Consider the following 26,619-nt stretch of genomic DNA (forward strand, 5'->3'; position numbering starts at 1 on the left):
CCGTTTTGATACCAGAGCGCTGAAGGAATAGTCGTGGCGATCATCACGGAACACCGGCCTCGCGAACGCGGTGCACGGCCGTGGGTGTGCGGGGGTAGTGGGCAAGTGAGCACCGTGTAGAGCACGATGGATGTTGTCGCTAACTCTCTACGTACGTACGCGCGAATTGGCACGCACAGGGCTGCTGCGGAGTGGTAAGGGCACCTGCTGCAGGAAACGACAACAAGAACAACAAGAGCGTGCAATGGACGGCGGACGGCGTAGCGTCTCGTAGCCCGCCCTCAACGAGGCACCGCGCAGGCTGCGCCGCTCTGCTTCCCGCCGGACGAAGCGCATCCTCGGCGCGGGCAGCGGTGAAACGAGCGAACGCATCCTCCAGGCTTAGTCAGCCGTCAACTCGCGTTAGTGAACTAACTAGCTCCGCTCACTAACGAACTCCCGTTGACGGCTGCAACCTCCCTTTTCCCAATTTCTCAACAATCCTCGCCCGTCCCAGCTGCCCTGCCCGCTCCCTCTGCCCGGCCTGGTCCGTGAGAGCACGGCATTGCGGGCTTGCTGCTCGCTCCCATCCCCACTTCCTTCATCGCAGGCTACCCGACCACCTCCGTGCTCGTTGTCATGGACTGGTAACGGATCCCGCCAGGTCACGTTCTTTCGACCTGCCGCAAACACGCCGTCCTGCTGCTTCGCTGAATCGTCAGCCCGCCTGGCTTGCATCCCCTCTGATCTCTGAGCCGTAGAGCCTGGCACTGGCCCTCTTTCATCCCGTTCGACTGTCGCTACGCCATTCTAGCTGCTAATGCTAATATCGTTGGAATCCCGGCCATGTTGACCAAAACTACCTCGCAGAGACCCCTCAAGGCCTCGCAATCTCGGATGTCGCTGTCCGACCAGAACGACAGCTCTAGCTCGGGAGGTATGGGTCAATAACCGCGTTTCCAGCCCTGTCTTTTGGTTGTGGCCAGCCGTGGACAAACTCGCTAACCAGTAGTTACATTTTCCCCTGCAGCCGAAGTGCCCCTACGGAAGACCCTGCAGAAAAATTCGGCCAGCGCGGCCATCCCTAGATCGCACCCGTACGACGCCCACCTCGACAATTCACCCGCGTCCAGGCGGAGGAGGTCAATTCTCGAGCGATCTTCGACCTTTGGCTCCCGGGATGCCAATTCCTCGCGACGGTACCGCTCCTCTAAACTCTACGGCTCTTCCCAGACAGAATCTAACTGTTCTTTGACCTAGTACTGTGTCAACTACATTTACTGCGCGACTCCACTCTAGCAACCTATCGATCGACTCCGCGGATTCACCGTCGCGGACCCAGTCGACAACAAGTAGTTCTACGGCCAAGGACGAAAACGAAACCGCTTCCGAAAACGGCGAGTTCCTAGCTCCCATTAGCTTCGATGATTTCCACAACAGTATTTCGTCCAAAGAACCCAGCCTGAGTCATTTTCCTTTGCCTGGACATGGTGGTGCTGGCTATGAAGCAAAGGCCCCAGCCTCCTCAAACCGCTGGACAATGACTACTGCAACGCAGAGCGCCAAAGAACCTCGCTCTGCCGGTTCGGCCCGCCGCCTAAGTAACGCTACGCGCTCCAACGCTGCTGTCGCTACTTCAAAGCCCTCTACATCGTCCGCCCTGCCGGCCGGTCGCGCTCGACGTCAGAGTTACGCCCCTCCTGTACCCACCAACGTGACCACTCCTCGACGCCCTCGAAAATCAATTGGGCCAGGCAGCCTGATTTCGGACGTGAGCGACCGTTCCATTCCTCCGGTGCGAAAGCCAAGCTTCTCTAGAAAAAAAACAACAGACCAAAGTCATCCATTGATGAACACTGATGCTCAAAATTTGAGCTCCACAAGTTTATCCCATGCTCAAGCTGCCATCCGCAGTCAAAAAGCGAGATCCCTGCAACCGCCAAGTCGTGCGTTGCGCGATAATCTAGGCACCACATCGACTATGGTTGACCATTCTACCTCTGCCCCGGGAAATGTACTGCGCACGCCAGTTAAGTGCACCGCTGGAAAGACATCTACTCCCTCGTCATCTAAGAGAACTTCCATAATGCCACCACACGCGACTGGACTGGGTGCGCGAACCATAAGTCCCACTGATGCTCGACGTATGAAAAGGATGTCTCTTATCCCACACCCACCTCCGTTGCCAGGAAATTCTCCTACACACTTGGAATTGGGTTTTCCTCGACCGCGGTCCTCTGTTCAGTCACCATCAGCAATCCCGCGAAAGAGTGTGACGCCCTCTTCAAACAGAACGACACCAGATCCCCACCGCAAGTCGTACAGCTCGGGTATTTCTTTATCGTCAAATACCAGCTATAATTCTGCAAGAAACTCGAATGGTTCTCTGCAAGCAAGGCTGTCTCAGAACGTTTCTTCCTCCCGGTTACCCACTCCGAAACCGCGCCTGGAAAATAATAGGAATGGAGAGGACGATGTACCACCTGTTCCTGCCATTCCAAAGGCATATGAATCACCAAAGAATGAACAAAATCTCTCTTTTACGCCTCGAAAGTCAAGCTTACCGCTGGATGCTCCAAATTTCGCGGAAACACCCAAAGTGAACCTAGAAAATGAACCAACTCCTTCCAGTAATGAAATTTTTGTTGCCAAACGAACAAATGATGAAACCCCGATTAAGGAGGTAAAGGCAAGGCCTCCCGTCAATCTCAGCAAAAAGAACCTTCAGCCATTGAAACTGCCACCTCTTAACCTTCTTCCTTTGAGCGCCCCAATTAATACTAAAATTGACGCCCTCTGCGAGAAGGCTTCTCAAGACAGTTTGCCACAAGCTTCTGCTACTCCACAGCGCCCGGCCAATGTGAAAACTCCTAGCACGCCATTGACAGCTTCAAAGGCCAACTTCTTTCATGCCTTTCCTGCAGCAGACCAGACTCGTAGCAACACTTCGCATTTTTCTCTCAGAACCGACTTTTCAAAATTTCGGGTTGAGAATAGCTCTAGTGCTTTCGATACGCTCGAGCTGCCACATACCAGGAATATTTCTCCGTACATTTCATCGTCTCTTCCTCGAGGCCGCGAGGACATTGCCTTCATGCGAAATCAAGCATCCGATACCTATTCGCGGGGAGTCAGCGGTAAACTTGCAGCTTCACGACCACAGACTCAGATCTCAAGCTTGTCCAATGTAGATATGTTTAATTTCGGTCTTACCCCGGATGGTGCAGAAACGGATATCAGCTTCCCCCCTCCCTCCCCCCAGAGGCATGACGATCGAGTTAGTTCGAAAACACAGCCCATCTCTGAGTCTGCTAGAGACCCTGTCAAAGTTGACGGCATGCCGCCGCCAAAGCTACCAGCATCTGCGACTTGGAGTGGAATTTCTGGTCCTCGAGTAAGCCCTACGACGAAACAATCACCACTCCGGTCTAAACGGAGTACTTCTATATGCAATTTGGTTACTTTGCCTTCACCTCGAAGACATCAGAGCATTAGTAGCGACCAAAGCGCCCCTGTAGATCCGAACTTATCAGCTGACTCGGGTGATGCGGAAGTTTCAACAAACCGTTCTAGCTCGTCAATCTTGTCTCCAGTGCACAAGCTTCTCAGTAGTGCCAAATCCTCGCCGACTTATAAGTCTCGAGTTCAGGATCCAAATATTGACCGAGACGATATGGCTGCTGAAGAGGAGATGCGAAAGCTAGGCAGTAAATGTAAGGATTTCGAGGTCGCAGCAAAGGCATTGGAAGATCTTCGTCGGCGAGCTAGCCCTAAGGAGCGAGCATCTTCTTCCCAAGCCCTAAAGGTCGCCAATTTAAATATATTTGAAAGAGGGGAGATTATCGACTTCAAAGATATTTATTTTTGCGGTACCCATAAGGCCAAGAAACTTGTTGGGGATCTCAACGCTTCCACCGCGAATTTCGGTTACGATGACGATCGAGGCGATTATAACATTGTCATTGGCGATCATCTTGCTTATCGGTATGAGATTGTGGATGTCCTCGGGAAGGGAAGTTTTGGTCAAGTCGTGAGATGCGTGGACCATAAAACTGGTACACTTGTTGCCGTCAAGATTATCCGGAACAAAAAGAGGTTCCACCAGCAAGCTCTTGTGGAGGTTAATATTCTTCAGAAGCTCAAAGAATGGGTAAGCTAGATACGTCTATGCCCTGAATTATAGTTGCTAATATGCAGATACAGGATCCCAATCGTCGTCATAGTGTAGTTGATTTTGTGCAAAGCTTCTATTTTCGCGGCCATTTATGCATATCCACTGAACTTCTAGGCATCAACTTGTACGAGTTTATTAAGGCTCATGATTTCCGCGGCTTCTCCCTTAAATTAATACGGCGCTTTACAAAACAGATCTTAAGCACCCTCGTGCTACTCCATACAAAACGGGTTGTCCATTGCGATTTGAAACCCGAGAATATCTTACTCGTTAATCCTCTTCAAAGTGGAATTAGGGTCATTGATTTTGGCTCTAGTTGCTTTGAAAATGAGAAAGTGTACACCTACATTCAAAGTCGTTTCTATCGCTCTCCTGAGGTTATTTTAGGAATGTCTTACGGGATGCCCATAGATATGTGGAGTTTAGGATGCATTCTGGCGGAGCTTTTTACAGGCTATCCCCTCTTCCCTGGAGAGAATGAACAGGAGCAGTTGGCTTGTATCATGGAAGTATTTGGCCCCCCCGAAAAGCATGTTATTGAAAAGAGTACCCGGCGGAAACTCTTTTTTGACTCTACGGGCAAGCCTCGCGACGTTGTTTCGTCCAAAGGGCGACGCCGGAAGCCGAGTTCCAAAAACCTTCGGCATGTGTTAAAATGTGACGATGCGGCATTCTTGGACTTTCTTGCGCGTTGTCTCCGCTGGGACCCTGCACGGCGTCTCAGCCCCCACGATGCCATGAATCATGAATTTGTCACTGGTATGAAGTTCAACCCTCGATCGAGGTCCCACTTGACGTCTATGAGCCATTCACTGGGGAAACGGCATACATCTGGAACAACACCTGGTGTACGTCCTCTCCCTGAACCTCCATCGAAACAGGGATTTGTGAGGACCCGTGAGGCGTCGAGTAACTCACCTGTCAGAACTGGTCTGGCCAAACGGCAAACCGCTCAGAATATCACATCGACAGCGACAACAAAGCGAGCGTCTAATGCACCACCATCTGCCTCCGGTTCAGCTCTCCCAAGAGTTACGGGGAGAAACACGAGCGGGAAGCCAGACCTGGCGGCTGCGGCCGCCGCATCCAGCTTGGTGAGCGGTGGGTGAGCACTGAAGGATGTCTTCATACTGTCACAACCACGGATGTAGAACTCCAAGATTAAGAGGATACCCCTGTTTGACCTGAGTTTTGTTTGACGGAGATGTTTTGTGTGCAAAAGATTCATTCCTGTCTTCTTCGTTTTGGCCATCTCTCCTTATTAATCATTGGTTTTGTTATGTCAGTGCATCCAGCCAACGTCTATTCTGGCGATAAAGCTTTCATGTCTGCATTTGAATGGTTTGGGTCTTGTTATGATGCTGTACGGTTGGCTCGTTTTTGCAGTCAACTTCAAATGAAAATTTAGAAGATGTTTTGTCTCCGTTGATATCCCCTGCGCCCCTGTTTATTGTGTCCATGCTTTTTATTATATGATGCAAATCTAGCATGGCTTGCCGTGCTTCCCACTTTATTTCATTTTATTTATTTTTAATTCTTCCCTTGTTCCCAAGGCCAACTGCCTTCATGGGCCTATTTACATACATTGTTTATACACTATTCTCCTTTGTATCTGGCCGGTGGACGCCTCCCGTATTTTTTTAGAGCAGTTTTCTTGTGTATATTTCTAAGTATTAGAATATTTAATTTAATACTCTACCAACAACACGATGGTCAACCCAGACAAATATTTACAGCTAAAGAGACAGCCGCCTTCTCCTTTCTTGCTCTAGCATCCGGCGATAAGGGGCTGCTTAGTAAGCCGGCGACTGCGCGCAGATGTGGCCTCAAGTTAGTTCACCTCCACACGCGAACGCAGGGCTGACGGGCCGAAGCTCTGGTGTCTGGCTGCTGAAGAGGAGGGCTGGAATGCTGGCTTTTGTTGCCATATGCTCCTGACGCCTTGCCATTGACTTGACTACAGTCTCACTGGCCGCACTCCCGCCCAATGAAGAGCTTCGGCGACCATGGCCTCGATGAGGATGCCTTCCGGGACAAGCAGGGCCTTGCAGCGGGGCTAAGAACATTCGATGCGTTTCGTAAGTCGTCCAATTCATGCTGTTAAGAACCCATGTGAAGTCGTGACAGTGTTTAAGCGACCGTCGCGGGCTGTCAGGCCAGGGCTGACGACTCTTATCTAGCCAAAACGAAGCCGACATATACAACAGCCACTCGGCGCGGTGGCCAATGGACCGTCCTGATAGTCATTTTTTGCGGCGCCCTTGTATGCTCGGAGCTTGTTACCTGGTACAGAGGCACTGAAAACCAACACTTCAGTGTTGAGAAGGGGGTCTCGCACGAGATTCAGATGAATCTCGATGCTGTAGTCCGGATGCCTTGCGATGCGATACGTGTGGATATGCAGGATGCGGCAGGTGACATGATATTTGCAGGGCAGCTCCTACATAAAGAACCTACTAGCTGGGACGTTTGGAATCGAGAATTGAACTTCGCCGGCCGGGGCGGATCTCGACAATACCAGACGTTATCTGCAGAGGATAATGCGCGATTATCGGAGCAGGAAGAGGACCAACATGTCGGCCATGTATTAGGGGAGGTCAGGCGCAGCCGGAAGCGACAGTTTTCTAAGGGCCCTAAGATAAGAAGCCATGATACTGTGGATTCTTGTCGCCTATATGGCAGTCTAGAGGGAAACAAGGTGCAGGGTAATTTCCATATCACAGCTAGGGGATTTGGCTACTTTGACATACAAGGAGGCGTTGAACTCCACCGTACGTTTCTAACCCTTCGCCATCATGGGCTTCTGCTAACTCTACCAGAGCTTAATTTCACTCACTTAATCACAGAGCTTTCATTTGGCCCCCACTACTCGACGTTGATGAATCCTCTCGACAAGACTATGGCTTCTACGGAAGACAATTTCTACAGATATCAATACTATATGTCCGTCGTACCCACAATATATACGCGCGCTGGCACTGTGGACCCCTATAGTCAACGGCTCCCAGACCCTTCCACCATAACCCCCAGTCAACGCAGAAATACAATATTCACGAATCAGTATGCCGTCACGTCTCAGTCCCGCCTTTTACCGAAAACCATGCATTCGGTACCAGGCATCTTTTTCAAGTTTGATATCGAACCTATCTTGCTAGTAATAAGCGAAGAACGCGGAAGCTTCCTCGCTTTACTCGTTAGATTGGTTAATGTAGTCTCAGGTGTCCTAGTTGCAGGCGGTTGGATGTTCCAGCTTACTTCGTGGGCTGTTGAGGTATGGGGGAAGAAGCGAAGAGGTGCAAACTTGGGGATGTTGGGAAACCATGAGGCTGAGGAGTAGAGGTCGAGTTGGCTGGCGTCTTTTTTTGGATATTTCGAATTCTCAGGGCCCTTCTTCCGCTATGTATTTTAGCGAGTTTGGCGTACCAGGTAGCTTCTGATGTGTATGACTATATACCCCAACATCTCTTCATCCACGAACATTCAAGTAATCAGCCGAAGTGCACAGAGTAGCTAGATGCTAAATTTATTCGATACAATCCCTAAAGAAGCTACATTCATACAACCAGGCTTTTGCCATTCTAGCTTAAATATCGAAAACCTCCCCAAAACCTAGGCCGGCACCATGAGCGCCATAGCGACACTCGACCAAGTCTAATCTCCATCCTTTCCATTCCTTAACTTTGCGTTTTACGTCTCGTTCCCATTCGGCCCGCTTCCTCTGCTCTTCTTCTGCCTGTGCTCTAGCAAAAGCGTTTTCGTCAAACATGTCATCATCGTCTAAGAAATCAGTCTCTTTCTCAGAAAGGAAATCAAGGCTATTGTGGGCTCCACTAGATGAAGAGTGGTGGGGATGTGTTGTGCCACTCCCGGTAAAGGCAGCAATCCCGCTGGAGAGAACAGTGGCAAATGAGGAGTGTTGGCGAGGCTTCTGGAAAGCAGCACTTCGGCGACGCGAATGATCGGAGCTACCAGGAAGACCGCCGACCAGATCTACGTCGTCAAAGGTACTCCCAGGGTTAGATAGGGCGTCAGTAGCATCTGTGCTACTTGGTTGGCCACCTGCAGCAAGCTCACGTTTCCTTTCTTTCCAAATACCACGTCGAAGATCAAAAACTTCTCCTTCAAGATCTCGAATAGTTCGCTCTAAGCGGGTCCGCTCTTCATCTTCAAGCTCATCAAGGGTTTCATCATCACCTGTATTTGCCACATAGCGCTTTTGAACCCTGTCGCGTTCTTCCTTCAGTCGTAAATTTTCATTTTCGAAAATTACGAGCCTTCTTCTTAATGCTAGGACGTCTTTTTCGAACTTGTCTCGCTCCCTCAGCCGGCTTTGATGTCGGATTTCCGACTCTTTATGGAGATTGCCGAGAGCGTCAAGTTTCTTTTCTAGAGAGGACGTCTTTTTTTCCACCTCTGTCTTTGCATTGCTCGTCAGCTCCAGTTCGGCTTTCAAGTTGTTGATAAGTGTTTGGGTTGAAGCCTGAGTAACGCCCTCATTCATGGTCTTTTCGATCATTCTGTTCATTGAATTTCTCGTGGATGTATGTTCCTGCTGCTCCTTTCTAAGAGCAGCTTTGGATAAATCTAAGTCGTGTTTTAAGGTCGATATTTGTTTTTCGGATTCAGATGTGTTTTCAGCTTGTGATGACAATTGGCCACGCAAGTTCGATATTTCTAATTCCATAGCTTCAATTGTAGAAGATTTAGAATCTAGCTGTTCTTGTAGCGCAGAGAGAGACGAATCAGCATCGGCTGAGGTGGCAGCATTACTCGATGACCTTTGCGATTTCGTGTGGAGATGGGAATTTTGACGTTGTAAGGCCGAAATCTCAGCTTTCTGCCAGGTATTAGCACTCATCACACAAAAAGAGAATGGGTATAGACTTGCCAGCTGGTCGATCTCCTCAGCCTTTTTCTCCGCTGCCGTCAGTTTGTCTTTTAATTCCACCGTCTCGCTATTCGTTTCCCGTAAATCATCCAATTGCTCTTCCGACTTCCTCCATTTTGCAGTCGCTGTGGCTAGCTCCTTTTCCAGCCGTTTATTTTCCTTCTCTAGCTCTTCCAGTTTTAGAGCCTGTTTTCTGAATAGCTCCGGTGCAGTGTTACCACCAGGGCTCAGTGGAGGTAAGGGTGGTGATTTTATTGCAGATCCAGTGGGTGTCAGGCCTGTTTGCGAAATAGACGCATCTCGGAATGATGATGACCGAATTTTGGACTGAATTGAGAGGGACGGCTGGCGACGTTGGCGAGATTCCGACGCAGAAACTTCATCTTCGCCGGGACGCTCTCCACTTTCAGCAGCATCCCCTGGAGAAGCATCCGGAAAAGTCTCCGGAGCCGCGTCATCCAATTTGTCCGGTGTCTTTGTTTTCGCTTCTGACTCTACCTCTAGATTTGAAACATCCTGGGGCGCATCATCCGGTTTTTCTGATGTGCTGGCGGCGTCTGGGACAGGTAAGCCCTTACTCGACTCTCCAGATGGTTTCTCCTTCTTTGCTGCTTTTTTGGCTTTCTGCTTCTGCAGTTGTGCGACCTATAAGTTGGTGAGAATCGTTAGCAACGCAGCTGTTAGGGAGCATGACGATGGTGTACGGTGTCATCAAGGGGTGGGGGTCTTGATACCCTTTTTTTAGCTGCTGCAAGCTTTTCGGCTTTCGCAGCATCCTCGTTATCTGCCATTATTCAATCTAATTGCACAGATCACGGGAAGATATTACGCTGCTGTGTTTACTGTGGAATCGCTGGGATCGAAGCTCGACGTCCTCGACAAGCCCGCTTACGTCATCTGATGCTCTCGATTGAAGTCGAAAGGACGCAATGACGAGCAAGGGAGAGGTGTGGCATAGGAATTCAGGCGATACGTGAAGAATAGCAAAAATTATGAATTTCCATACTCAAGATCGTCCGTCACCCCGGAATTAGTTACTGAGCAACAACGCCTCCCGCTCATCCCGACTTGAAAAAAATTGCCCCTATGAAGGAAAATATAGCAGGAAACAATACGTATATGAAAAAAAGGACTCGTTATAGTCAATAATAAAGATGCAAGACACTGTAGTTCGTGTAGTGTATCAGAAGAACCACCCTCGCTTCTTCACTGTAATGAAAAAAACTGGCACGGTTAACACAAGGGAGGAAGGTCAAAAACCGGTAATCAGTGGTCCACCGTTGAAGTTGAACTACAATCGTGATAATAATAAGACTTCTTGCGCCTCCGATAAGATCAAAACTCCATGGAATCGGCCACCTCTTCGCTCATTGTTCTAACAACGGTGGCTTTGCTGCCCGACCTTGAGCGCTCTTCTTCATCACTCAGAGTATACTCTCCGTTCTCGTCTACAAGAGGCCGAGAGGGGCTGGATGATATCTCGACTTCCTCGTCATCGTCGTCGCTACTTAGAGCTTCAGCCTCGGGAAGCGCTCGATCGCCCAACCAATATCTGGCACGTTTTCGCGCGCCTAAATCTGGGGTTAGGTATCCATCATCGACGTTTCTTTTAGTTGTGATGGGCGTTGCAGTTCCATCTGCTAGACGACTGAGAACGCTAATTCCGCGAAGGTAAATATAACAGACGCGTTTCCGTGTTTTGTTGAAAAAGAAGTAATTCAAACTCCATATCGACGCGTCGTCGCCATCGTAAGGGTCGTCTTCGGGACAGTAACAATAGATGCCACATTCCTGTAAGGACATTTGCTCATCAATTACTTTCCACATTCTGGGTCCCCAGGAATGCGCGCTCGTGGGGGCGCGTGGGGAACTGGTTAAGGGCGTAGGCGGCGTAACATCTTTTGCCATTTGCGGGCGAAGATTGAATAAAGTAGCATCAATCGAGTTCATGACCTTTTTCAAGCTCTTCTCGCGACGGAAATCTGAGGGCCGTAATAAGTGGGAGAAATCATAATCGGGATGGCTCGCGTTTAGAGTAGCGATGAGGTACGCAAAGGTTCGCCGGCTTGAGTGCTCACTAAGCGGGCCAAACGGGCTCGAACGCGACAAGTTTAGCGACGCGGCAGCGCTCGATGCGTGGGGAGGTGAAAGTGAGGCCGAAAGTCGAAGAAGTGATTCGTATTGCGACTCCAAAGAGTTCTCGATGTTTTTATACAACTTCTTATCGCCGCCGGCGGCCTTTGTCGTGTAAAGATCGCATCCTCCAACAACGTGACAATCAGGAGTATCAAAATTGAGCGCGTTCGTCACGTCTTCGAACTCGCTTAAAGGTAGGAACTGATTATGTAGGGCGTCTGTAAGCTATCGCAGGTTCTTTGGTGACTTGATCCGAATTAACAAACCTTCATTCTTATGGGTACGTGGTATCCAATGACGATTCCTAGTGATCATTGACTTGCGTGAATCTTCGTAACTCCGGCGTATGGGGAGAACCGAGGTAATCGTCGATCGGACTTGGGAAAGGAATCGATGCCTGGCGCGTATGCTTCTCGAGAGAGTCGAGGATGACGTTAGGAAAGAATGGAGCGTGAGATCGCAAACACCAAGGGGTGCCCGGGTGAAACAATTGTGGTTGTGGTGATGGGAGTTGTCCTGCCAAGTAAACCGAGCGGCGATAAGGGTAGTCCAGGCTGGCTGCAGGGACGACGCTGACGGATCGATTCTACCAGACGAGCCCGTCTAGCAGGAGAAAGCGAGATCTGGGGTCATGGCGGGGATGAAGGAGCGATGAGGCGGCGGAGGGAGAGATGGAGAGCGAAGTCGCCGGCGGCCGCTGGATTCAAGCGCAATCGGGCGTCACGTGGCCGGCGTGCGCGCTGGCCAGTGACATCACCCGGATGCTTCACGGGACTCGGCGGAAGCCAGACAGCGCAACGCCCGCTCGGGAAGACTACGCAGCAGTCGCGCGCCATTCCGGGCTTCCAGAGCGCCCCAGCTTGTGGTGTGGTCGCCGGAACACACGGGTGTCGCCACCCGCTGCTCCTGGCCAACGCGCCGGCCGCCCTATAGTAGGACGGCCGGGTGAGATCGCCTTCGAATCCCGATTTCGTGTGCAGGTGGTGGAGGAATTTGTTTGGACGGAGGCAGCACTATATTCCCAGATGTTCTAATCTCGCCTCTATCGCAGCAGCTTCCTGTTCACCCAATTCACGCAATCAGCAAGATGCACCCAGCAAGTACTCCAAAATACACAGTTTAGCAGATCTGCAGAGCAATGGGCGCTGCGGGCTAAGAACGATTCGATAACGCTAGAAATCAGCACAAAGAGGATTCGCTACATGAGTTTCGTCACAATGTCTTGCTCGGTCTGAAAATGCACAAAAGAAGGGAGATTAGCGCGAAGTTTCCAGCCAACAGCGGTCGCCTCTCCAAGACCGGGGCGGGTGTAGTCATGGCGGAATGCACTTCGTTATTCGAAAAAGGAACTTACCTCCATATCTTCCAGACTGTCCTGCTGGCTGATGCACCGCAGAACATTCTTCTTGCTGCTTTCCTGCAATTCTCCAGCAAGCAGCAGCTCGTCTAATATAAAATACGCCTTTTGAAAATTGAAGATGATGTCTAATTCGCAGACATTGCCATAGTACTTGTCCATTTGTTCGACATATCGATGGACGATTTCAAGGGTGATAAGCTCGTTGTCTGTCGACGAACATCCGGCGATAAAAAACAAGGAGGCGTATCGTCGGTAGACTACCTTAGAATCTGGATTGAGGGTGCGCCAATTAGCCAAGTCGCAGCGGTCAGGAGCCCGTCAAGCAGAGCAAGAACAGCCCCCAGCCACCCAGCTTTGGGTAGACAGCGTACCTTTGTACTCAAGAAAGTTACACATTCGAGTGCGCCGGGAGAGGACGAGTTGTGAAACATCTTTGATGATTTTGGCCTTGTCTTTAGGTGACAGAGTGATGAACCATTTTGCTAGGCGCTGAAATGACAATCAGAATCATTCGAGTTGGTGCGAGAAGAAAATTCCAGGAGTGTGGTGGGCGACGAGCAAACATACCACTTTGCCTTGCCGCGACAGAAGAATCAGGTAGCTGCGAAACGGGAGGCATCAGTAACTTGCACAATCTCAAAACAGCACGCCTGTCTCACTTAATTGCCATGTCTATTCAACAATTGACGGGCGTAGGACGGGGTGGGATCGGTGTTTTCGAGCAGCGGGGGGTTGCAGTGCACTGTCGCTGTCCAAACACTGACGAGCAAAACTTCGGTTCCCCTGCGGCTGCTTAGGTAAGCACGGGCTACGCGCGGGGCAGCTCGCCCGCGATCTGACAAATGCGCAGACAGCAGAGGAGAGGGGAGACAGCAAGCGGGATTTTTCTTGAGAGAAGTAATAGCTGGTCTCAGCCGGCTTAAGGCCTGGACCGTGAAGACTTCATTGCTACGTCGGCATGAAACTACTTTTATCAACCTCGTACGAGACATGCACCCCACATCCTGCTTCTTTGAATCTAACATGTACTGGTATGGTAGCAACATCGTCAGCGGCGGGCCGTCGGTGGTGCGCCGCATATCGTCTGCCAAATCCAATGTCGAGCTCTTGAACTCGCTGAGGTCAAACTTCGTAGCAGCCCAGCAGATCGAGCCCTCTCACACAAATGAGCAGGAGGCCCACTCACCCCCTCAGAAACTCTCCTACAGCGACTATAAAACATGGACGCGCCAGGATGGAGACACTCTGTATGTACCGGCAATCGACTTCGCGGTATCCGGGCTTGCTGAGGATCGCTCGCAGTATGATATCACGGTGAAATTGTTTTATCTGCCCGGAGTTCCGGCGTCCAGGAGGTGCGAGCATACGTTCTCAGCCATCGACCTCGTTCTCAAGGAGCTTCATGTGAATTCCATAGATCTTCTCATCGTTTCCTTTCCGGGAATATCATTTGATGCGGATGATGAGGAAGAAGAGGTAGTTACTGGCGACGCAGAATCGGAGTTCGATAATATGATCCAAACTTGGCGAACATTAGAATCATTGTACGACAAGGGTATGATCAAGCAGCTTGGATTGGCTGAATTCGATAAAGAACGACTGGAAAAATTTCTTCCACATACCAAGGTGCGGCCTTCTGTTGATCAAATAAACGTCAAGGACTGCTGCGTCGTGCCAAAGGACCTGATACTGTACGCCAAAGAAGAGAAAATTGGCCTTTTGACGCATAATGATTGCACAGACATTCTTCCCAAGGGAACAATACGCGAGCTGCTATCTTGTGGCGAGAACGGTGCGGGTATTCTGAACTTCGCTGCTGATACCGACGATGTCGGAATCAAAGGAGATATTGAATCACAGTGGGTAGTCAAGTACACAGCAGTGGTCAAAGACCGGGGTGTAATTGAGAACAAAGGTTACTTTGCCCTTGCTGAAGTAGGAAGCTGTATACGCGTATCTTCTTAGAGACAAGGATAGGCGGTTTGAAGATTGATGCCAACGTTCAGTTTAAGAGAGCATAACGGAGCAAATGTCCAATACTGTTCCTCTCAAGTAGCTTTTATCTCCGTTGGATGAGATACGCAATGTTCTGCAGCAATCATTTCTAGCTATCCAACCATGCTTCGTTTCCGGCCTCTCATCCGGACCTTTTTCAAGGTTTCCAATACAGAGGCTGAGCCCTTAAATCGTTCCTGATAGCCTCGAAGGACTTCATCAAAAAGTTCTTCGGTCTTTGGGTGCGAGCTGCCAAACGCTCTTTCGAGCACATAAAGATCAACAGCTCTGTCTTCATCTTGGACACTTTGGCTAGCAAGGCCGAAATCAATGAGCACAATTTCTCCGGTTAATTTCGGTAGTGTATGTTTGCCAGTGTCAGAAGAAGAAGTCACAGCTTCCGCATCCTGACACCTTAAAATAAGGTTACTGGTCGTTAGATCTCCATGAATCACTCCCGCTTTGTGCAAATCACCGAGTACAAGCCCAATTTTTCTTAGTAACGAGCACATCTCCTGCTTTGCGCGAGCTAAATCTTCGATTATTGTCTTTTCTTCCCCTCCTGTAAAGCGCTCGCATTGCTTTACCCATTTTTCCCAGTTGTTTATGGCTTGTCTGATTGGAGGGCCTTCGATCCACTCCATCATCAACCAAGCACCTCCATTCGTATTTTCAGCTTCATCTGAGTCGGCATTCCAATCCACTGAATAGACAGCCGGAACGGGTATGCCCTCCTTTAATAATTTAACCAGGCATCTTGCTTCTTGAAGTATGCGTTGTCGAGTCAGTCGTCTATCTAGGATCGGATGACGATATGGTTTCGATGGTCGGAACTTCAATGCCGCCGGCAGTGAGGGATTCAGAAAATGGCTTTTATACAAGCGCGCTTCTGCGCCCTGGGCGAGAAGCACTGGGGCATTTGTGTCCGAGGTGAAGGGCGGTGGGAGGGGAGGTGGGGTGAATGTGTCTGTCATGGAGATAGAAGGAACGCGCCCGCAACCCGTCCGTAGGTTGGTTTTGCTTTTGCCCTTGGATAGTACACAGAGGCAAGCTAAAGCGGTTACCAGCAATCGCGATTTTTATGCGTTGAATGGCTGGGTAATTAATTTTGTTCTCAACAGGCAGTGCTGGAAGGTTTCCAACTATCATTGCCGGGTAATTGAAATTCCGGGCCGGTTATCATTTTCGGGCATCTCAAGCGGACAAAGCAACCGCAACCTCCGTCCATAAATATAATCCTACATGCAAAGCCTTCGATTATATAGGGGCACCAGGTGTGATTGAAGCCGGAGGTCGACAGCCATGGTACTGTCTTCCGCCCCTCTGGAATTGCAATTGACTCGTGAGGTTGGCTAGTTCCGTGGGTATATGTGCAAATATCCTACAGGTATACGGAGTCCTCCGTACAGGCTTGTGCCCACGGATGCTCCCTGATTATGGTGGCAAGAGATAGAATTGCTAGCCCCTGTCTTAAGAAATGCGCTCTTTGGTCTCCACGAGGCGACACGCTCCCCTCGCCCGAAATGTCTTTGCGAGAGTTTGCCAGTCCCAACGCTCTCTAAACGAGCAGGCTAGATTGTTCTAAGCCTCTGCCCCATTGATATGGCCGATTCAATGGCTGTCTGAATCTTCTCGGTCCGGGGATGGTGTCGCTTTGGCAAACAATGGCCTGCGCTGGGCCATCCACGGGCCAGATATTCAGAGGTATGACATGCATTACGAGCGTTAGTGCAGGAATTTGGCAGGTAAGTGAGAGCTGAGAAGCCTTGTGCATATTACCCTAGTCAATCTACACTGCTTTCACCTTGTTTTGTGAGGAATGGCGCGCGGAATGGAGCTCTGGATCCCGCAGCTGATCTGCGCATATGCCAGGCTGAGGTGCTGATGCGGGAACGCACACCTATACTCCGCATCAGCGCGTCCAAGCGGTTTGTCTAGAGCGGCTTTGTGTATCTCGGTGGGCGGCCATTCGCCTGGCGCACTCGTGGTGGGGGTGTCGAGGACGGCACAGCGAACCCCTGGCCCTCGCTTGGGGAAGGCTTTCTCCGCCTGCTTCAGGGCGGGCGCTTCGAAGGCTGTCAAGAGCAAACAACGGCGTTTCTTTTTCCTGCGGATTGGGTGACTGTGGGGTGAAGCCTCTCGCAGGCGCTTTGCGCTGCGTGGTGCCTCTCGATAGCCGCGTGGTCGCGGCGCTGTGCTGGCCTCTATCTCGAGCACTCGCGCCCAGCGCCTCCAGTGCATCTGCTAGTTAACTAACTACCGCGCAGTGAATGCCTCTTTCTTGCTGTCGCTGCTCGTGCTACTCGCGCGCAACAATCGCGGGTGGTTTGGGTTGGGGCGTCCCGGCTTAGTATTGTTCTCTGCATCAATATGGATCGGCCTTGCTATTGTTCTCTGCATGGTGGCTTTTGTCCCCTGCGCACAAACAACCCGCCGTCTATTTCGGTGTTGTCGACGACCTTCTTCTTTAATGTACGAGTGTTTGTTTGTCCTCCCGCGAAGAATGATCGCTGCCGCGCTGCCTCAGATTGTCTCCCTGCCGCTGAATATGGCCTGCCCGAGGTGCTTCCCGCCGCCTTATATTGAGTGGCTCTGCTGGTGCCCGGGCATTGTCTGACCTTCTGGCCTGCGATTGATTCGCTTGGTCAATACATGTCTATGGAGATGCTGTCGCCTGTCCAGCCCTCCGGTTGATCTGTCTTTCTTTTATACCCCAGGCTGCTTGTACAAAAGGTCCTTTTTCAACCAAGATCTCTTAAAAGAGAAACTACATATTCTATTGCTTGGAAATCCTTCATTCGCGCCGAGGCCTTACCTGCAATATGGACACCAGCTTCGACCCCTTTACCCAGGACATCCGTCTTCTGTTCGCCAATGGCACCGAGTTCGCCCGCCCGATATCGCAGCTCAACTACTTTTTCAAAGACAACACCAGACAAGCCATCGCCTATGGCTCGCAGCTTGGAGCCTCCCTTATCTTACTGGTTGTTGTAATGCTCCTGACCCCGCCGGATAAGAGACGCTCCCCGGTTTTCTATATGAATACAGGGGCACTACTTATTAACGTCGGCCGAATCCTAACGCTTTGCATCTACTACACAACCGGCTTTTCGGACGTTTATGCTATTCTCGCAGAAGATTACTCCCGAGTTACCACTGCTGCCTACGCCAACTCCTTGATTGGCACGGTCCTCAATTCAGTGTTGTTGATTTGCATCGAGGCCTCGCTTCTCTTTCAGACTCAAGTTCTGTGCTCGACATTTCGGGATCTCTATCGCCGCATTCTCCTGGCTGTTTCCATCTGTATTGTGCTAATCACGGTCGGATTCCGGCTGGTAGCGACTGTGGAGAATTGCAAAGCTATTCTGGGGTTATACACCTTTGAAGGGTATATCTGGCTCCAAAGTACAACTAGCATCCTCACAACCTTCAGCATCTGCTACTTCAGTGCTATTTTTGTTGCAAAGCTTGGAGCTGCCATCAACACGCGTCGAAAGTTGAATTTAACTGGGTTTGGGGCAATGCAAGTGATTTTTATTATGTCCTGCCAAACAATGATCGTACCAGGTAAGCCCCCTCCCACATTTGTGCTATTTTCTGCAGCAATTCTCTAACGGAGATTTAGCCATTATGTCCATTTTACAATACTTCGTCGAGGTGACCGAAATGCCGCCCCTAGTTCTTTCACTTGTCGTGCTTTCTCTGCCTCTTTCCTCGATGTGGGCGGCCCAAGCTACGAAAAACAGCTTTGATGCTATCCAAGGCTTCTCAGAACCACGCCCTCTCTTTGGACCTGGTTCTGAGAAAACCAAAACGACAACTCAGGGTTCGATGGCGATGAATATTCCCAAACGTCAGCTTACTGCAGATCAGTTGGATCGTCTGTACCCAGAGCTCGAGACTGGTGAGATCCATGTGGAGCGCGATTTTACCATTCGTAGCGATACAGCCCGATAAATACAATGGAAATCTAGCACCTCGTTGGGGAAAGACAGGCTTGGGGATCGTGTTTCTTTTCATTTCCGCAAATCAAAACTTCGCATTTTGAGGGGGTGGTTTAATGTTCAGATTTGCAGCGCAATTTTTATGTGTCCTCTTTTTGCTTCTATCTAGCTTTTATACCGGACAAATTGTAATATTCATATACGGAACGAGTACTTTGATGTCTTTCCCCATGACCTCATCGTCAAATAGCTGGCTGACTAAGCAGCCGTGGCCTCCATCATCCCGGCCATACAGACTGCCAGCTCGAAGAAGCCCGGCCGATGAGCCGGCAGCGCAAATCATGGCTCCAGTGCCCCAGAAAATACTAGAATGGCTATACAGGGTGCTGTCAACTGTGCGTACTCCTCGTTCCCCGCCGTCGCTGCGCGACCCATGACTGACCATTTTCCCCATCTCAGAGCAATTACAACAATCAGGCCTACCAAGATCCGACCAGGACATACCATGATGTCGTGCAGCTTTTAACTCAATACCCCAATTTTTCGCCGAAGACTGATGTGTACAGTAAGATAGCATCTGCCTGTTCCGAAGAAGAGTAATACTGATTCCACTGCGGGGTGATAGCCTACGAAAATGGAGCTTCTGCGCTGTTACTTAACCTCTCCGGTACGGTTCCCGTTACATTTCGTGGAGCAGTATACCAGTTTCCAATAACAATATGGGTACCGAATACATATCCGAGAGAACCTCCGATCGTATATGTTACCCCTACGTCAGACATGCTTGTCCGGCCCGGCCAGCACGTCAGTGGGGAAGGACGGGTATACCATCATTATCTAGCGCATTGGATGGAGGCAAGAAATGTGAGTGGATGATTATGATTACCGTATGGCCAAGCTCACGGGTTGCTTTTTATAGAGATCCACGGTTGTTGATTTCCTCCATGTACTACGAACTATATTTGCCAAAGATCCCCCAGTAACGTCGAAGCACGCGGGGATAGAAAGGCCCATACCAGTTCGGGTTGATGCTGTACCACCGGCTGTTCCTCCACTCCCTCCGCAGCTAGCGAGACAGGAAGCTCGACCAGAATCAAGTCAGGCGCCATCACAAAGCGTTCCACCATTGCCGCCGAAACCAATCGAGGCCGCTGGCCCGCAAGCTAGACATATATCACCGGCCCATGAGAATGTGCCGCCACCTCTCCCTCCTCTCCCCGATGGCTTTGGCGAAAGCAGGCGAATTTCTGTACAACCGCCTGCCAGTAATTTATTAAATGGTCAGAATATCACTCATCCTGCACATCAAGCGAACCCACACTCTCGCCCAATTCCCAACCAGCTCCAACAAGGGTATGAAAACTCGTATCAGCCACAGGGCTACTCCGTCCCTGTGAGCCCTCTCACTCAAGCCCTACCTGGCCCTCCCACTAAGCCTCAGAATCATGGACGTCCTCCATATACCCAACCTGTCGCTGTCCAGCCACAATGGCCTCCATCTCAGCCCACGTTCACTGCGCAGCATGGACAGCCTCTTCTACGTGGATTGCCCAGCAAGAAGCCCCCCACACAAGACCTACTCACTTCACCCTTCGACCTGGAATTGCCATCTCAGAGCCAAGCAGCGGCACCACCGCCGATTCCACCAAACCCAGAAAAAGATTTTGTCATGAACACACTCTCCCGCACCATCACGCAATCCTTGCACGACAACATCAATAAAACCAAGTCTGGACTGCAACCGCTCGACTCCCAATCCCAAGCCCTGCACGCAGCAATCGCGACGCTGAAAACTGAAATCACCACATTGAACGCCCTTCATTCCTCCCTGCAATCAAATACATCCATTCTCCAACAATCCCTACAGCGAGCGGATTCTGTCATCGCCGACGCCCGCGCTCGTATTTCGTCACCGGCCGGCCCCTCAACGGAACCGCCATCGTCCGCCAGTCTGCCTCCGCCAGGTTTTCCGGCGATCGATGAGATTGTCGTTCCGCCCACGGTTGTGGGGAAGCAGATATATGACCTCGTGGCGGATGAACGCGGGATTGAACGGGCGATGTATGCGCTACAGACGGGGTTGGTGAAAGGTCGGGTGGCTCTGGACACGTGGGCGAAGCTCACGAGGAGTCTTGCGAGAGAAGCATTTTTGAAAAAGGCATTGATTAGGAAAGCAGGAGTTGGCATGGGCTTAAGCGTTGACGAGACTTAATGAAGCAGAAGTAACGGCGGAAAAAGATGAGGTCTTGTATATATTTACGACATCATGATAGCATGTCTTTTTCCAACAGAACAAGGTTTTCGTACTCTTCAAGGCTTTATGCATCAAGATTCAAAATTCAGGGATTACATACCACCAGACTACATACAAAAGATTTTTGATTTAAGCGTCAAAACAAATATATACATTAGTCTGGAAAATCTATCCTCCAGGCGTAGAATACAACATAATATCACATATCAAAGAGTGCAGCAAATATACGTATGTATGTATGTATGTACACACGTAAGCGACAGTCATAAAGGGCTCAGGCTTTTCACGCCAGAGCACACTCTAGGACACCTTGAGGTGCCTTGTAGATCCTCCCTCAAAGGACAAGGTTCTGAAGTAGGTATGCTGAGATGCAAAGGAGACGAAGTGTTGACATTAGAGGTATGCGTAGAGAGCTGAAGAATGATTGCAACGCTGGCAATTGCATGGCTGTGAAGCAGGTGGCAGCAGGCAGTGAGATGAATTGCTGCTGCACTTTCTTTAGAACAGAGGATGGAGGAGTTGTTACCCCAAAACGAGGAGGGGAAACTGGGTCGTAACACGTCATCATAGCATGAGGTTTCTAAGTGTCGTAAGGGAACAGTGGAATTCTTTTTGGTGCGTACGGGAATGCAAGAGAAGGAGAGTGAGTGTTCAGAGACCACTGGTTATTTACCAATGACACAGGCCCCCTTCGCTCTCTTCCAACGACCAGGTCCCCGCAAGACCGAGAATTTCCACTCTGCCTTCGACGGTCTCTCCAACCTTGGGCAGCTCGATGACCTTGGTGGCCTCGGGTCGGGCAGTGTCGAGAATATGCTTTCCCCACGAACCGATGGCGGCTTCACCGGTTTCGTCACGAGCTTGCTTGAGGAAGGGGATAAGGGCGGTGCCTCCAGTGCCACGGAGTTTCTTGCTTCCGGAACCTCTTCCTTCCGTGGACGCGGTCGCAAGGTTGAGGGCTGGAGCACCGGCGGCGAGGGGCCGGTTTCCGCTGCCGCGTTCTCGCGATTTCACGATGATGTAGCGAGAGACCATGGTGATGTGGGTGGTGCGGAGCGCCTTGACCATGGCTACGGCGGTATTGAAGGCCGTAGTGAGCTCCTGGTCGCTTTGGTGGGCTTCGACATAGTCGCGGATATTGGCCACGCTGGCGGTGTGTTCGAGGAATCGCTTGTGCGGGCCGGGCATGTAGTCGCGCATCTCCATCATGAAGCCATGCCACCGCCGGCGCGCAGTGGGGCCGTCTGCCGGCGGCTGTGCGCTGCGGGGCTCGCCGGTGGGACGGTGCTCGACGCCCAGGACGATATCGAAGAACTGAATGAGCGAGCTCTGGGCATTGCTGCCGCCGCGGTACTTCTTCCACTCCTGCTTGCCATTTCCTTCGTCCATCAGGACGCCGCGCGGCAGACCGGCTTCGCCCATGTTCATGCTGCCGGCCAGCAGTGGCCGGATTCGATGGTAGAAGACGTGAGGGTCGCAGTGCTTGTACATGCGCTGCAGCAGGATATTGACGTCATCGACGACCGTTGCAAACTCCCTCAGGCAGTCGGCCACGCGCTTGCCGTCGTCTTCACGGGCGGCGGAGATGGCATCGAGCATGAGCGGCAGCGTGCGGGCGCCGCGACTCTCAATGGCGACGGAAACGAGGTAGAACCACTGCTCGTCCATAGACCCGGTCAGGGTAAACAGCGTGGACAGGTTCTCCAGCGAATGCGTGGGCTCATCGGGGAAGATGGGACGGTAGTTCCACAGACAGACGGCGGCATATGTGGCGACGGGCGGCAGCTCCAGGTGCTCTGAGACTTTTAACAAGGGTACCGTGAGCGGCGGGGGGATTCTCTGGCAGCGAGCAAAAAAAGAAAGTGTCAGCGTATGAGTTTGAATTTTAGCTATAAAGTCTAGTGTGTACCTCCTGCGGCTTGTCTCCGGACCAGATGTACGCATGGAGCATGAGGACGAGCAGGACGTAGGCGCGGCGCCACTGGGGCGGGGTGTGCAGGTGGGTGGTGGAGAGCATGGGCATGGTTTCTATGGTGTCCCACAGGCGGCCGCTGAGCACCAGCGACTGCAGGTTGGCCATGACATGCTCCCAGGCGGCATAGTGGTCGGGCAGGAGGGTGAGCGGCAGCTCGTCGGGGAGAAAGCCACGGTGCGGGTCGATGCCGTAGTCGGCGAGGATGGGCACGGGGGGTAGCATGGCGAGGGCGGAGAGCGGCGAAGGAGACAACAGGCGAGTAGTAGTGCAGCGCAGGCAAGCAGCGCGGGAACAGCGGGGAGTCGAAGACAGAATAAAAGCCTGCCGGCGGCGGGGCGCGAGCGAGAGCCGGCGCTCGCCCGGTGGGGGGCGACGAAGGCGACGTTGCGAGGCCGTCCGTTCGCGTGCTGCACGGCCCGTCTACGCCACCACGCGCCCGCGGCGGCTGGCGGCCAATCACGCGCGTGCCTTTTGTTCCAGGCCATGTGCTGCGCGGCTCGCCGCCTGTACGGGCCCCCGTAGACTGCGCGCTGTGCCGTACAGCCCGTCGCCCGCCTGCACGACCACCCGGCTCTACCCGGCAGGCCACACGCTCACCAGCCGGACTTATTGGTGTAGGACGCCGGTGCGGGCAGCGCGGAGGCGCATCGACGCGTCGTCGGGTATTTTCTCAGCCCGTGTGCGGCGGCCCGCCGTCGGATGTGGGCGGGCGGCACACCAAGCGCCGCCGCGGGTACAGCCCCGTTACGCCGCGGCAGACGCACGCATGCCCAGCTCCCCCCAGAACACCATGGCTGTAGAATTACAGTAGTGCTAGCGGCAATGAAACGTACAGTATTCCCGCCCGATGTTCCAAGCGCCATCGTCGTCAGCATCCTGCCGGCAGACCCTGTCATGGGGTCGCCCGCTCCACTCCCGGCCCGTCGAGCCTGGAGCTGGCGCCGAGAGTCAATCAGTGATTCAGTTTGCGCCATGCGGCCTTATCGTTGCCATCCATGCAGAAACAAAGGAAAAGAAAAACAAAGAAAAAAAAGAAAAGACAGAAAGATTCCCCGAGGTAGAAGTATGTTCGCTGGCACAGTCCCCACCCCAACGCCGGATGAACACAACAGCCCAAAAAAACAGACCCTCGCCTAGTGCTGGCTCCATTCAATCGTGTTGAGGTCCACGCCCTCCTGCACCAGCTCCCACAGCGGGCTCAGGTCGCGGAGGAACTGCACCCGCTCCCGCACCGCCGCCAGCACGTAGTCGATTTCGCTCTCTGCCGTGAACCGCCCGATGCCGAACCGGATGCTGCTGTGCGCGCTCTCGTCGCTGTTCCCCAGCGCCCGCAGCACGTAGCTTGGCTCCAGCGACGCCGACGTGCACGCGCTGCCCGACGACAGCGCAATGTCCTTCAGCGCCATCAGCAGCGACTCGCCCTCCACGTACGCGAACGACACGTTCACGCACCCGGGGTAGTGCCGCGTCGCGTCGCCGTTCAGCGTCGTGTGTTCCATCGCCAGGAGCCCGTCCGTGAGTTTCTTCGACAGCCGCTCGACATGCTTGGTGTCGTACTAGAAGCCCCGTCAGCCAATGGAGGAAAAAATCTCCGCAACTTAAAAAAAAAAATTGACAAGATCTCGACAAAACATCATAACCCCTGCTATGTAAATCAAGAAGCGCCGGAAACACGAAAATCGTGCTGCTCATCCGACAACCTTCAGAAAGCCATGCATATTAAAGCGTATAATCATCTGGTGCAAAATCCACTGACTGAAAGGAATACAGGATGATTCGGTCTTACCTCCATGTCTTCTTTGGCAATCCGACAAGCCTCCCCAAACCCAACCACGAGATGCGGAGCCAGCGTGCCGCTGCGCAGACCACGCTCCTGTCCACCGCCGCTGATGAGCGGGTCGATGCGCACTCGCGGCCGGCGTCGAACGTAGCATGCTCCAATGCCCTTGGGTCCATAGATCTTGTGCCCCGAAATCGACATCAGGTCCACATTCCACGCATTCACGTCCACGGGAATCTTGCCCACCGCCTGCGCCGCATCGGTATGGAAAAACACCTTCTTGGACCGGCAGAGGGCCCCAATCTCCTTCATGGGCTGGATCACACCAATCTCGTTATTCACCGTCATGATGCTGACCAACGCCGTGTCCGGCCGAAGCGCAGCTTCAAGGTCTTCCATTTTGATCAATCCATTGCTCTGAACAGGTAGATACGTCACTTCAAACCCTTCATCCTGCAAGTGCCGACAGCTGTCGAGAACGCATTTGTGCTCTGTTTGCGTGGTGATGATATGCTTCTTCTTGCCCGACCGCCCGAAGAATCTCGCCACGCCCTTGATGCTCATGTTGTTACTCTCCGTTGCTCCGCTGGTGAAGATGATTTCCTTTGAATCGGCACCAATGAGCTTGGCAATATGGTCTCTTGCTTGCTCGGCGGCCTTCTCCGTCTCCCACCCATATGCATGGGTTCTGGAGTGGGGATTGCCGTAGAGGCCTGTGAGAAACGGAAGCATCGCATCGAGAACGCGAGGGTCGGTAGGGGTCGTAGCTTGCATGTCGAGGTAGATTGGACGCGTACCCTGATCCATTACCGTTGCATGCTTCAGGATGCCAGCGCTGGGGCTCAAGAGCGTGTCCCCAGTCACCGTCGCACCGGGCACCTGAACGCTGTCAGGCCTAAGACCGGTTTGCTCTGTGAACATTCGCTGCTCCGCCTTGACTGTCGAGTCGACGGTGGTCTGGGCCTGAGCTTTCCTACCCTGGCTTTCTGATACATAGCTCCGGCGAGGCGACGGCCGCAGATGTGTGTTTGCGCTGGAGAGAGGCGTCCACAAGCGTGGCGACGACGACAATCGCCTCGAGCACGCCCGAGACGCTTGCCGGACGGCATGAGGCGCTAGATTGGACATCTTCGCAGATGGATCAATGCCCGGGGTGTGATGAGGAGGAAAAATGGAAAAAAAAAAGCTGCGAGGTGGAAAAGCTCAATCAGATAAGCGCCGCTGACAAATGCGAGGAAGCTCGCACGTGATCGCGCCCTTTGCCTGATTACTCAGCGTTTCCGATTGAGTTCGATCGGACGTTATCGGACGACACAGGAGCACGTGATGATCATGTGCCTGAGCGTCTATAATATTGCGTCTGAGTCTGCTCCTAATGAATGAGACAAGGATACTTATAGACAAACATGCTATAATCAAGGCTATGGGAAAAACATATGAAAAACCTCTAGCAAACCTCTGTCAGCTCAATAGTTAAAGATAATGAAATTGATATCATGATCAAGAAGAGAAGATGACAAATCTATGATTCTCTAATTTCTTCTTCAGAGATTTGATCATTTGATAAGTCATCTGACTTCTGCTCAACATGTTCTCATAGCTTTAACAGTGATGTAGGTGGTGAACTGTAAGACTCTGCACTGTGGCCTTCTTACATTCATTTCATCATCTAAAAGAGGTTCATAAAATCTTCTTGATGCTTAGATGATCATGCTCCATGACATCTGAGATTCATAAATCTCATAACTGATCACATGATTTCATTAGCAAAGCTGAACATACAAAATCTATCACAGATGCTTCTTTGCAAAGATCAGTGATAACATATCTAGAGACTCTAGATACTGTTGTAGTGATATAAGTTATCTCTCTCTCTCTTATGCTTAGATCTCTTCATAAACATCTCTCATCAAATCTAATCTTATTTACAAAGACTGTAAGTCATTGTCACATTATCTGCAACCATCTGATTCTCACAGTTTGTCACTTAAATAAGCAGATGGCCCAACAATGATTTTCACAAGACAGAATAATTAAGACCAAACTGAATTCTCAACTCTTTTCTCAGTATCAGAGTTAGTCAAAACACTGAGTGCAACAATAAATCTGAATGAAAGCATAACTTAGACTAAGA

The 26,619-nt window shown here is 51.5% G+C and overlaps 10 protein-coding genes across 10 annotated transcripts; 5 read left to right on the forward strand and 5 right to left on the reverse strand.

The window, feature by feature from the left end:
* Nucleotides 1-825: 825 nt before the first annotated feature.
* POM1 (serine/threonine protein kinase, CMGC, dual-specificity) lies at nt 826-5,262 on the forward strand (the record flags this gene model as incomplete). The annotated part of the gene is made up of 4 exons (XM_049251184.1): nt 826-916; nt 992-1,178; nt 1,240-4,129; nt 4,183-5,262. 4 exons carry the CDS (start codon nt 826-828, stop codon nt 5,260-5,262), a joined length of 4,248 nt encoding a protein of 1,415 aa, XP_049110034.1.
* Nucleotides 5,263-6,140: 878 nt separating this feature from the next.
* On the forward strand, nt 6,141-7,490 carry LOZ57_002106 (uncharacterized protein; the record flags this gene model as incomplete). Its single annotated transcript, XM_049251185.1, has 3 exons — nt 6,141-6,231; nt 6,334-6,924; nt 6,973-7,490. 3 exons carry the CDS (start codon nt 6,141-6,143, stop codon nt 7,488-7,490), a joined length of 1,200 nt encoding a protein of 399 aa, XP_049110035.1.
* A 246-nt stretch (nt 7,491-7,736) lies between these two features.
* Nucleotides 7,737-9,832, reverse strand: LOZ57_002107 (uncharacterized protein; the record flags this gene model as incomplete). Its single annotated transcript, XM_049251186.1, has 2 exons — nt 7,737-9,686; nt 9,746-9,832. The coding sequence occupies 2 exons, from the start codon at nt 9,830-9,832 to the stop codon at nt 7,737-7,739; spliced, it is 2,037 nt and encodes a 678-aa protein (XP_049110036.1).
* Nucleotides 9,833-10,376: 544 nt separating this feature from the next.
* On the reverse strand, nt 10,377-13,207 carry MAF1 (RNA polymerase III-inhibiting protein maf1; the record flags this gene model as incomplete). The annotated part of the gene is made up of 5 exons (XM_049251187.1): nt 10,377-11,402; nt 12,532-12,806; nt 12,909-13,026; nt 13,105-13,138; nt 13,197-13,207. 5 exons carry the CDS (start codon nt 13,205-13,207, stop codon nt 10,377-10,379), a joined length of 1,464 nt encoding a protein of 487 aa, XP_049110037.1.
* A 353-nt stretch (nt 13,208-13,560) lies between these two features.
* LOZ57_002109 (uncharacterized protein) lies at nt 13,561-14,502 on the forward strand (the record flags this gene model as incomplete). Its single annotated transcript, XM_049251188.1, has 1 exon — nt 13,561-14,502. One exon carries the CDS (start codon nt 13,561-13,563, stop codon nt 14,500-14,502), a length of 942 nt encoding a protein of 313 aa, XP_049110038.1.
* A 143-nt stretch (nt 14,503-14,645) lies between these two features.
* On the reverse strand, nt 14,646-15,506 carry BUD32 (serine/threonine-protein kinase bud32; the record flags this gene model as incomplete). Its single annotated transcript, XM_049251189.1, has 1 exon — nt 14,646-15,506. The coding sequence occupies one exon, from the start codon at nt 15,504-15,506 to the stop codon at nt 14,646-14,648; it is 861 nt and encodes a 286-aa protein (XP_049110039.1).
* Nucleotides 15,507-17,354: 1,848 nt separating this feature from the next.
* On the forward strand, nt 17,355-18,489 carry STE2 (pheromone alpha factor receptor; the record flags this gene model as incomplete). Its single annotated transcript, XM_049251190.1, has 2 exons — nt 17,355-18,099; nt 18,158-18,489. 2 exons carry the CDS (start codon nt 17,355-17,357, stop codon nt 18,487-18,489), a joined length of 1,077 nt encoding a protein of 358 aa, XP_049110040.1.
* Nucleotides 18,490-18,817: 328 nt separating this feature from the next.
* Nucleotides 18,818-20,688, forward strand: STP22 (suppressor protein stp22 of temperature-sensitive alpha-factor receptor and arginine permease; the record flags this gene model as incomplete). Its single annotated transcript, XM_049251191.1, has 4 exons — nt 18,818-18,871; nt 18,936-19,041; nt 19,102-19,340; nt 19,396-20,688. The coding sequence occupies 4 exons, from the start codon at nt 18,818-18,820 to the stop codon at nt 20,686-20,688; spliced, it is 1,692 nt and encodes a 563-aa protein (XP_049110041.1).
* Nucleotides 20,689-21,399: 711 nt separating this feature from the next.
* BNA2 (tryptophan 2,3- dioxygenase) lies at nt 21,400-22,927 on the reverse strand (the record flags this gene model as incomplete). The annotated part of the gene is made up of 2 exons (XM_049251192.1): nt 21,400-22,569; nt 22,640-22,927. The coding sequence occupies 2 exons, from the start codon at nt 22,925-22,927 to the stop codon at nt 21,400-21,402; spliced, it is 1,458 nt and encodes a 485-aa protein (XP_049110042.1).
* A 911-nt stretch (nt 22,928-23,838) lies between these two features.
* Nucleotides 23,839-25,613, reverse strand: NFS1 (cysteine desulfurase; the record flags this gene model as incomplete). The annotated part of the gene is made up of 2 exons (XM_049251193.1): nt 23,839-24,261; nt 24,492-25,613. 2 exons carry the CDS (start codon nt 25,611-25,613, stop codon nt 23,839-23,841), a joined length of 1,545 nt encoding a protein of 514 aa, XP_049110043.1.
* Between the last annotated feature and the right edge of the window lie 1,006 nt (nt 25,614-26,619).

The sequence above is a fragment of the Ophidiomyces ophidiicola genome, assembly GCF_022830035.1.
Source record: "Ophidiomyces ophidiicola strain CBS 122913 chromosome Unknown scaffold_5, whole genome shotgun sequence".
Classification (NCBI taxonomy): domain Eukaryota; kingdom Fungi; phylum Ascomycota; class Eurotiomycetes; order Onygenales; family Onygenaceae; genus Ophidiomyces; species Ophidiomyces ophidiicola.